We start from the raw sequence: 10,196 nt of genomic DNA, 5'->3' as shown, positions 1-10,196 counted from the left end.
AATAATAGTGTTAAACCTAAGACAAGGTGATTATTGGAAGATTTGATCTAATAGTCTTGTCTCAACCGTCTAATCTTAAATAGTATAATCTTTATAAAAAGGTATAGAAGACTCATGATTATAATCATAACAAATAATATCTAGTTTTAAACTAATATCTTTGTTTTAAGTAAGTTATAAAAGAAACTACAAGATCGTCATGTGATAAGAAGCTCAAATATTGTCAAGTCAGCAATCTGTCTTTCAAAAGATCGTATAATAAAAGATAAATACTCACGATGAAACTCTATAACAAGATGAAAAATCGATTTGAATTAGTTAAATTGTCTTAATAAGCCATCAACATGTTGACTAATGAATTCTAGTAAGGGTTTCGCACAACAAACTAACTTTTTGCATATTAATAAAACATATTGATTAATAAAACATTGTCTTTCCCTCTAAAAAATGGGCTATAATTGGTTATAAATTTAATGGTAAACCATCTTGTCTAAAGTCATTTAGCAGTTCATGTAGTGATTTATAATACATACAATTATGTGATAGCATCCAAAGTAATGTACTACCCCTAGAAATCGTATGTATCTAGGTAGTAGTCCCCAAGAAAGGATATATTTTCATGAAATCTGAAGCTCTTCATTCAGGGTATGTGTGGTGGAGTTTCTTCATAAACACTTCTAGGAGAAAAATAAAATTAGCTTATACATAAATTAAAATAAAAAGGAAGAGAAGATACATGAGAGAAAATCTATGAATTAACTTATGAATAAATAACTTTAACTTACAGCAAAAATAATTTCAATTTTTTCTTGTTTTTCTTTTATATTCCTGATCAATAGAGAAAAAATGCCATCATAAATCCATTCTACAAGGCTTTAATCATTTGATGCAAGGAGAAGCTTCAATTTATATCTTGAGAATAATAATATATGAACATAAGGAGTGAGGGAATATTACCTTGAGAACAACTAACGACTCTCACACCAGCACTGACGCCTAAGTATGATACACATGTGAGAAAGCATTTAGAACAATCTCTGCACCAAAACTCTGATGGTTGCTTTAATGCACTTCAAGCGATTATAGCTCTTTAACTAGTCAGCCACAAATGTATCAAAGGAGTGCCAAAATCTTCATAGAAGCATCTTCAGATTAAGGCAGCAAATTTACGCTAAAGCATCCGAAGCATAATGATGCTGTAAATACTTCCATGCCTAGCCCCTTCTTTTGATGAACTTCTAAATGTCATTTTTATCATCATGCTGAAAAGGCCTTAAGACCAATGATCAAATTAAATGTGGGCATAAATATTGGCCGAACTATGAGCATCAGAAGTTTAAACGATAAGACTTTTCTGAATCACTTCAACCTCTGACTGCAATGAAAATATTCTAATTTATGAAGTCAAATTTCACTTCTGATCACAGCCTTTCTAGCTATAACCAATATTCCTAATCCATCAACAATTTTGATGTAGAAGTATGAGGAGATTGTACTTACATGGTTTTTCTTTTAAGTAAGGCATGATATCCTTACTGCTGCATACTTTTCCAGTTAAATTTCCTACCAACTAGGAAGAGATGCAGAATTCCCGTATCACTAAAAAATCAATCAAATTCAACTTCTAAATAATGGCTGGTAAGGAATTCTTGTTGTCACACAAATCAATATTTCCTCTACCACAGAGTGCCATAAATTTATCATAAAATTGCAACAGAGGACACTTGTCTATCAAGTTGGAACCAAGGTATGCATCTTTGAGGAACACGGTACTCCGTTCACCTTTATTAGTGAGGTAAAATATCCCCTGATGCTTTATCAAGCAAAGCAGTAATTGAGAGGGCAAAAGACACTCTGCATGAAATGCCTCAAGTTGTGCAGATGTCATCCTCTTCTCCATGGTCAAGCTCAAGAGCTCATGAATCACTGCCACAGTTCGTTTTCTAGCTTTTGGATCAGCAGCATCAAATCTCCTTGCATTCAAATAAGGAGAAGGGAACTCCAACTTCTGCCACCTCTCAAGATGCTTAAGGAAACCAACATTTGGCCTAAAACCAGCAGGAAAATTCATTTTGAATGCAAATGGACCAAGGTAGTTCCCATCTCTTGAAATATTCACCTTCCTCCTATCCCCGTTTGCCTTCAGGTCCACAACTCCTTCCTGTGCCAACCTAATTCATGTATAAATTAACTCATTTTGTACCCAAAAAAATTATGTTCAAAGTCTCACTATTTATGTCGTTAGAGAACACCTTTTCACTGAGAAATAATCACCTTTTTAAATTAAAAGGGCTTTTAAAAGTTGCAAAAAAATTAAATTATTATTCAAAATAATCTAATTCTAACCCAAAACTAAGAAGAAAAAAATTTCTTAAAAGTTAAACAAATGCAAACATGTATCTAGAAATAGCAACTTAAACAAAAAAAAGAAGCAATTATTTTAGCAAAATAAATAAAACTATGATCGGTAATATTATGAGAAGTAACCATTAGAGTCTTTAATTTTCATAATGTTATGGAAGACCATATTCATGGAAGGGTACTAAAGTTATGAATCATGGACTATGTTGGAGATCAACCATTCATCAGTAATTATATCTTTAAATAAAGTATATAAGTAGAATATGATTTGAGAGTCTATCTTACTAATAATTGTTGACCTATAGTGTTACTCAATATCGGGTTGTTATGAGAACATTGGCAAATAACTAGTCCAACATACTTGAGATAGCTGGTCCTCAGAATAAAAGGATACCTTGAAGATCCCTTATTGACCAATGATATGATTAAGATATCGTTTATAAACACAACATAAACTCTATCTTATAAGGTTTTTACTAGTAACAGTCTAAAATAGAATATTCAAGGGGATGGAAATCTTAACATAAATTCTATCTTATAACTCGTTTTTACCAGTAATAATATCCAAGGGGATACAAATCTCATATAATGAATTATTTTAATAGGAATGAGTTAAGTCTAAACCCAAATTCTAACATACTACAATATTTTTTTTGTGAAGGATGAACGGACAAATAAACATCAAAGTCAACAACCAAATTAACTTTCTTCTTAAGAGTTGTGTTCTTTATACACCCATACTTTTTGTGTCCATCACTTTCCTTAGTATTCTTTCTTACATATCATATTTGTCTCTCTTTTCCTCTCTTAGTAATAAATTGCAGCTCTCTTCTAATAACAAATTAACTAGCGGAGACAATTTCTGAGATGAAAACATGCACAATATTTAAAAACAAAATCCTAAAATTTAGCAAATTCCAAGACATGTAACATGCAACTGTTACATTGGTTTGCTCGGCAGAATTCTCCGAAGAATCTATTTGGAAAGAAAAAAAAAATCTTCACAATTTAAAGCGTTCAGATGCAAAAACTTCTACAATGTATGTAATGATTATTATCCAAACACACGTACCTAGTCTCTCTAGCAGTGACAGCCAAGGTGGAATCCCAATCCTCCAACAGAAGACAGTCCCTTCCGCGGAAGGGCTTAACCGCGAAAAACTGCGGGTATTTCGGAACCAAACAGTCCTTAAAATCGGAGGGAAGGCCCAACTGAGGCCCAACGAGCTCCAGCGTTTGAAGCGGCAGCTTGCAATCGACGCAGAGCATGAGCAGCTTCCGCAGGTTGGTAACCAAGAGGGATTCCATGGAGGCTCGGGCGTGGGCCTCTTCCTGGGCTAGGGTTCGGGCCCGGGCCGTGAGAGAGACGGAAGGGGGCGTCCCGGCGACGCGGAAGACGGAGGGGTGTTTGTCGATGAGGGCCATGAAGGCCCATTTGCGAACGAAGCCGACGTTCTTCTCGAGGTCGCGGAGGAAGAGGGGGGAGTGGTGGGGCTGAGACTGGATGAGGGAGGCGAGGTGGAGAATCATCAATGGCTTCTTCCGCAGTTCCATCACTCTGTCTAGTTCCGCCACTCTGTGATAAGTTTTCTTCTTCGGCCTTCTTCCGCCGCCGGATTTGTGCCTAACGCCGAAACGCACGTTTCTTAATGCGCCGAAAGGAATGGCGCGGCGGAACATGGCGGCGGCGAAGGAGAATTTTGAAACACAGGTTGAGAGCTTCAGAGCAATGCAAGGGGGAACCGAGAAATGGTTTAAGGTTTTTTTTTTTTGGGTTTAACTTTTATAGAATTTATTTATTTATTTTATCTTTGTTTAATTGAGATGAACATAAATATTATTTAGTTTTTTTTAATTATCCCATTATCATCACATAAATTTTTCTGTGTTATACAAATGAAACAAGAGAGTATATTAGAAATATTTCCAACACATTTAATTTCTTTACGCCTATTTTACATATTTTCTTTTTATTAGAGGACAAAGTTAATGGATAAATTTGGACAAATACTTATATTGATTATAATAATAAAACCTTGTATTGTTATATTTTGTTGTATTATAAATTATAGTTACATATATAATATTGCTTTATAATTAAACACTTGTTTATATAAAGTAATGTTGAAATCTATTTTTATAAAAGAAAATAATTTTAATTATTAAGTTAAAAAATAATTTTCTTAATAAAAGAGAATAATTTTTATTACTTTTAATTGTATCTAAATAAACATTTAATTCTTTTTACTAATTTGTTTCTCTTCTTTAAACAATATAAGATATTTTAGATAAATAACTGAATAAATAATATGAAAAATATAACAAGTAAAAATAAATAAAAAATGTATATAATTAATCTATAAAAAAAGCTACAAAGCTAAAAATCAACAAAATTTCCATTTTATCAATAAAATAAATTAAAATTTACACAAAACAACATATTAACATGTATAATTCATTTTACATTTATCAATTACTTCACCAAATCTTACTCAAAAGTTATAATTTATTAAACTAGTTTAACTGAAAAAGTCTTCAATAGACTTTTCAAATACTTTTGCCACACATAACTTAAATGGTTTGTTTCTTCTATTCTTCCTGGTATTAATTACAGAGAAAAATGTTATCAAGACAATTGCACATTTTTTTCAATATATTCTTTGATATCTTATTCTAGCCTTACTACTAACAAGTTCTAGTTGTAAAATCAACATGATATTGTAACCAATAATCACTTTGAAAATATCCAAACGCTTAAAACTCAGTTACTGGAAGGATTCTACAGTTTTTAAACGTCAAAAAAACATGTTAAGGTAGTGTCGTTGACATATCAGAACAGAATGGAATGAGTTTAGTTCTCTACATTTGATGAATTTCAAATATAGAACATGTTATAGACTACGTGATTTCTCAAAAATGGCACATTTTGATGCAAACTAAAATGCATGGAATAAAACAGAGCTGATATAACAGTTCCATTTCATTCTGTCCATAGTACACATGCAAACCTACCTAAGAATCCTTCAAAATTGAATCACTCGAGCAATACAAGTAAGAATATAATACATTTGGCAAAATCCTGAAATGGTCTTTCAGTCTTGAAGTGATGGTCAAGAATGTCAACTTCATCTTTCACCCAAATGTAAAGGCAAAACTCAGCAGCTAAATCTATACTAATGATAGAAAGTGAAATGAGCACTTCAAGTACAACATCAAACACAGCCTTGGCTGTGAGTAGAAGAATGATCTTTAAAGCGTTGAGTGAGTAGAAAAGGAAGTTACTTGGCCTTCTTAACGAGATTAGAGGTTCGAAACACAGCATCATCTCTGATGAAACTCCACCAAATGTAGGTTAGAGGAATGGTAGTGGCATGCCAAATAGCATGTGCATCAAAAAGTCCATGATATGGAGGGAAATCATAGATTTCTAGGAGCATTGCAAGGCCACCAGAAAAAACAACAAACAATAGCTTCCAACGTGAAGGATGCTTACTACAACCAGCCCAAACTGCCCACATGGAAAGCTGTGCCACGGCCATCACTACACAAACTATCATATTCCATCCTACAGTAAGGTTGAAAATGTTATCAAAATCAGCACAAGAGAAAATGGATAAGAGAAATGAAAGATATAATAAAGAAAAAATACAAGTCAAAACTTATGTCTCTCTCATGTGCACATAAAAGCTCTTGCATTGGGAAACTTGCAGTAAACTCATAACTTCAATTTTGTTAAAGATGGTAGCTATTCAAAACCAAATCCAATCTTTGCACCCCCTCAAAAATCAGTCTCATATGCTTAAGGTCAAAGAATGGGTTGGAACTGGGAAGAAAAATGATAAGCTAAGAATGTTGTCAATAATCTTGTGATGGAAGCAGAAGCCACAAAGATGAAGGACATACATAATTAACAGAGATCTCAAGATACGTGATTTTGTCAAGGAGATCAATAACAAATTGGTCCTGCCTTCAACTCCACTCTAGGCAATAATAATATAAAGATTACATGACAGGACATACCGTAATCTAGTAAATAGAAGTTGATGTACATTACGTGGGTGGTCACAAAAGCAATAAATGGAGCAGCAACCATAACTCTGGTAGCCTCATCCCGAACACTGAAGGTTCGTAAGATGGCTAAAATGAGGGAGTATCCAAGGAGAACCACTGCAGATGAGTAGTCTAGTTTCTCTGTTAGATCAACATCTCTGCAGTACAAAAAGACGCAGACAATTTAAATTTAAGACTAAGAGAGGAAAAGAAGAAAAGAAAAAAGAACTTCAGATGAAAGGGAAATTTTAGGATACATAAATAGCTATGTTCAACTATTAATGTGACATGTTTTGTTTCTTTTTCACTGTTAAAGTGGGATTTTTTAAAGCAAGACTGAGGAAATTTCTTGAAACATCAACATAATTCAGAACAATATAGTAATTAGTTTAATTAAAACCGCTTATATATTATGGACTACACAAAAATGAATTTTAGGTGAGCCTTCTTCAAAGATGTCAATGAATCTTAGTATTAGAAATATTCTTAAACCAAAAATAAAATTAAGAAACTGTTTCTGCATTAACATTTCATATGCATACATACACAGTGATTCAATTTGAGTCATGTCTTTTGCCAGCTGATTCAGACTTCAAATTAAGAGCTAAAAGGTATAACTTCACTAGCAAAAAATAATACAGACAGATTGACACCACCAAAAACTAATTACTATTTATGGTCAAATAGCAAGGTATCCTCCAAACAGGTAGCATTATAATTATTCTTAAACTAAAAAATAAATTAAGAAATTTTTTATGCATTCACATTTGATACGCTTATATTTTGATTCAATCTTCATGAACAAACAACACAGCAGACAGACTGATTAACACCACCTAAAATAATCCCTATTTATTAATGGTCAAGGTTTTTATTAGCAGGATAACCAAATCAGAATGACATTATTAAACACAAAAATCTTTAGATTCAGTTCAAAATACTTAAAATATCTGCATATCTTACCGACTGTGGAAAACTCCACTCCAGAACCAGGAGTTTAGTGATAAGAGCCCATATATATGCCACAGACCAGCATACTCATAATATGCCTTCTTTCCATCTTTTAGAGGCAATTTATAGTATATAAGTATGAAAAAGGAGACCCAACCATGAAAATGCATTGCAAGATTGAGAGCAGAAAAAGCCACAGAAGCAGGCTCCTGGTTAAAAGCCACAAAAGCAGTTCATTAAACAAAGGCATTTAAAATGATTAGATGCCAACACAAATGAAAAACTTAAGTATGGCTTCTTTGCCAACAAACCTGCATCCCATATAAACGCCTGAATGGCCATTTGCCGTGATATTTGACTGTGCCAAGGTTCTGTGACTCCCTTTCTTTCTCTCTATCAACCATGCAGTAGTACCGACAGTCACATTGACAATCCCATTTTTTCCATTGTAAATAGAGTGGTCCTTGCTGCATGTACCATGGGCGATCAGAAAATTCTCCATCTGAAGAAAATTTACAGTTTGGAAAGCATCTTTGGCCAACACATCCAGTCTGCTGACATTGTGCTACACAACCCCTGATATCCAAACCAAACAAGAAAAAAAAATTAGATGGAGAAATCCAACAAAATTCCACTTAACTCAGGGTAACTTAGAGTATTTGAATGCAATGAAGATTTCCTAGATACTACAACAAGCAAAACTGAAAAAGGAGCAAAAGGCAACAAGTAATGAACCTGTAGCTTGGATCAGCATCACCAGCACTTGCATCAATTACCTCCACAGACCAAGAAAGCACCAAAAGAAAAGCACACACCCAACCATCAAACATCTGGCTACATAACATTGAAACACAAAGGTCACATACAAGGTTATCAAACTCGAGAGTTTACGTAAACTCGTAGAACTCCATAGACTCGAGTCATAAACTTGTAAGAGTTTACTTCACATGAAAAAAAAAATTAATAATAAATAACTACATTTAATCCTGAATGAGAATTATATAACTTCAAAGTACCTCAAACAAAAAAATTCATACAAATACTACAAGAGTTAAATTATTCAAGTCATAAAAATTAAATCATTAGAAATGAACAAATGTGAAAGTTTTTAGGTTCAATCCTCTAATGATATCCTCTCCTCCATCATCTCCATCTTCATCTTCATCTTCATCACAATCCACATTGGCATCAAAAGTTATATTTTTAAGATCAAATGCAACCTCAGTTGAATTTGATCCACTCCCAGACTTTCTTAAAAAATACACTGCTCCAAATTCAACTTCTGCCAAAAATAAATTGCAGCAAGTTTTCCCAGTTAAAAAAAACAGAGAGCATTCCAATCAAAAAAAAAATCTGCAGCCCATCTTGTAAAAAAAAAACAGAACCCTAATTCCCTAAATCACACCACATAACAATTCAACCCTAATTCCACACCACCTATCTCTAACCTTATATGATCAACGGCACCTCCGCGCACTCCACAGAAGACGCAAAGTGAAACGAAAACGAAAACGAAACGCGAAACCCTAAAGGTGAGTTTATTTAATTTAATTTTCCCCATTCAGAACGAAACCGTTCTGGGTTAAAAGGAAAACCCAGTTGCACTCGCCAACTCGGAACAGACTCGCGAGTTTGACCGAGTTCATCGAGTTCACTCCAAGTCTGCTAGTTTACTCAAAAACCGAGCGTACTGCCGAGTTAACTCGGTAAGGGTATGTGGACTCGGACGAGTCGCGAGTTTGACAGCCATGGTCACACGTCTACACCAGCAGAATTATGCAAATGCTACCAAAGTGGTGCATGCAAAATTCTACATTTCTGCCCAAATAATTCTCCTTCAAACATTGGTAAGCGAAAAAAGGAAAAAAAAAAAAAGTTAGTGGGGTGAGAGGAAAGCACACATAGTTCCACAAAATTTAGTATATTCAGACACAATAAGATCTTCAAATCAAGACCCACATCTCAAATCTCGTGAAAATGGAATCTTTACCATTGTGATAGATCGGAAGTTCAAAAAATAGAGAGTATACATACATAGCAGAAGCAGCCAAAATCGCATCTATGCAAAATTTGCAATAACAGTACACGTTCTAGTGAGAGATTTTAAGAGGGTAAAAGGAAAACCAAAAAAAAAAAACATCTTGATACCGTTTTCGGCGAAGAAAAGGTTGAGATGTTGCAAAAATCTGAAGTGGGTGCTGAGAAGAATCAACGAATGGGATACAGAAGAAGGAGTCTTTGCGCGTGACAGATCGGGGTTGCAGGCAAGTTCATCCCAAGGGTGAGGAGACCAAACAAACTTCTTCTTTTGAAAAAGGTTCATTTGACAAAGAATTTTACTTTTTATATAAGTGATTTTGTAGTGAAAGGACTTTGCAAGAATGGTTATAAAAACACAGGGATTGGGTTCTTATAATGATACAAGTATTATTAATTATGGGAAAAAATTAATAATTTAGCCTTTATTATGCTAAGAAGTACAAATTATAATGGTGATAAAAACTAAAAATATCTCTTGAAATTTGATAATTCAAAAAGCTTTTGTTCAAATTTTTAAAATGTTATCAAATTCTCCAAATAAAACTTCTAGGGTAATTTCATCACGTTCTAATGCTTGTAATTATTATCTTAGTTCACCTTTTATCTTAAAAAAGAACTCACATTGTTTGATCTCATTTGGAGTAAATTTATTTTAATATTTTTTTTTTTGAAGTATATTATCAACTAAGAGTAAGGAAGTTGATTTCTTAGTGGTTATTGTACTATTTTTGTAACTTTTCTATTCTTCTTTATATTTCTGCAAGTATTATTTGTATATTTTGGGTTAATAAATA

At 33.6% G+C, this 10,196-nt stretch overlaps 2 protein-coding genes across 7 annotated transcripts; both read right to left on the bottom strand.

Annotated features, from left to right (window-relative positions):
- Positions 1 to 404: 404 nt before the first annotated feature.
- Positions 405 to 4,135, bottom strand: LOC137829576 (protein WHAT'S THIS FACTOR 1 homolog, chloroplastic). 4 transcript variants are annotated; one of them, XR_011084037.1, is made up of 5 exons: positions 3,434 to 4,135; positions 1,501 to 2,171; positions 958 to 1,375; positions 786 to 828; positions 405 to 674 (listed from the first exon to the last, which is right to left on the bottom strand). XR_011084037.1 is itself a non-coding variant. In XM_068636409.1 (2 exons), exons 1-2 carry the CDS (start codon positions 4,039 to 4,041, stop codon positions 1,625 to 1,627), a joined length of 1,155 nt encoding a protein of 384 aa, XP_068492510.1. In that variant the 5' UTR covers positions 4,042 to 4,135; the 3' UTR covers positions 883 to 1,624. The 4 variants fall into 4 exon arrangements, 1 of the variants encoding a protein (XP_068492510.1); XR_011084038.1 differs by having other exon boundaries at positions 958 to 1,272; XR_011084039.1 differs by having other exon boundaries at positions 958 to 1,262.
- Positions 4,136 to 5,207: 1,072 nt separating this feature from the next.
- Positions 5,208 to 9,745, bottom strand: LOC137822968 (uncharacterized). Of its 3 annotated transcripts, none has more exons than XM_068628025.1 (6): positions 9,511 to 9,745; positions 8,098 to 8,196; positions 7,674 to 7,938; positions 7,375 to 7,571; positions 6,382 to 6,569; positions 5,208 to 5,926 (listed from the first exon to the last, which is right to left on the bottom strand). In XM_068628025.1, exons 2-6 carry the CDS (start codon positions 8,190 to 8,192, stop codon positions 5,640 to 5,642), a joined length of 1,032 nt encoding a protein of 343 aa, XP_068484126.1. In that variant the 5' UTR covers positions 8,193 to 8,196; positions 9,511 to 9,745; the 3' UTR covers positions 5,208 to 5,639. The 3 variants fall into 3 exon arrangements, with proteins under 3 accessions (XP_068484126.1, XP_068484136.1, XP_068484144.1); XM_068628035.1 differs by having other exon boundaries at positions 8,098 to 8,192; XM_068628043.1 differs by having other exon boundaries at positions 9,397 to 9,559.
- Between the last annotated feature and the right edge of the window lie 451 nt (positions 9,746 to 10,196).

This window comes from Phaseolus vulgaris, chromosome 11 (assembly GCF_000499845.2).
Source record: "Phaseolus vulgaris cultivar G19833 chromosome 11, P. vulgaris v2.0, whole genome shotgun sequence".
NCBI classification, from domain to species: domain Eukaryota; kingdom Viridiplantae; phylum Streptophyta; class Magnoliopsida; order Fabales; family Fabaceae; genus Phaseolus; species Phaseolus vulgaris.
The sequence above is the reverse complement of the archived record's forward strand: the minus strand, read 5'-3'. Positions and strand labels throughout refer to the sequence as shown.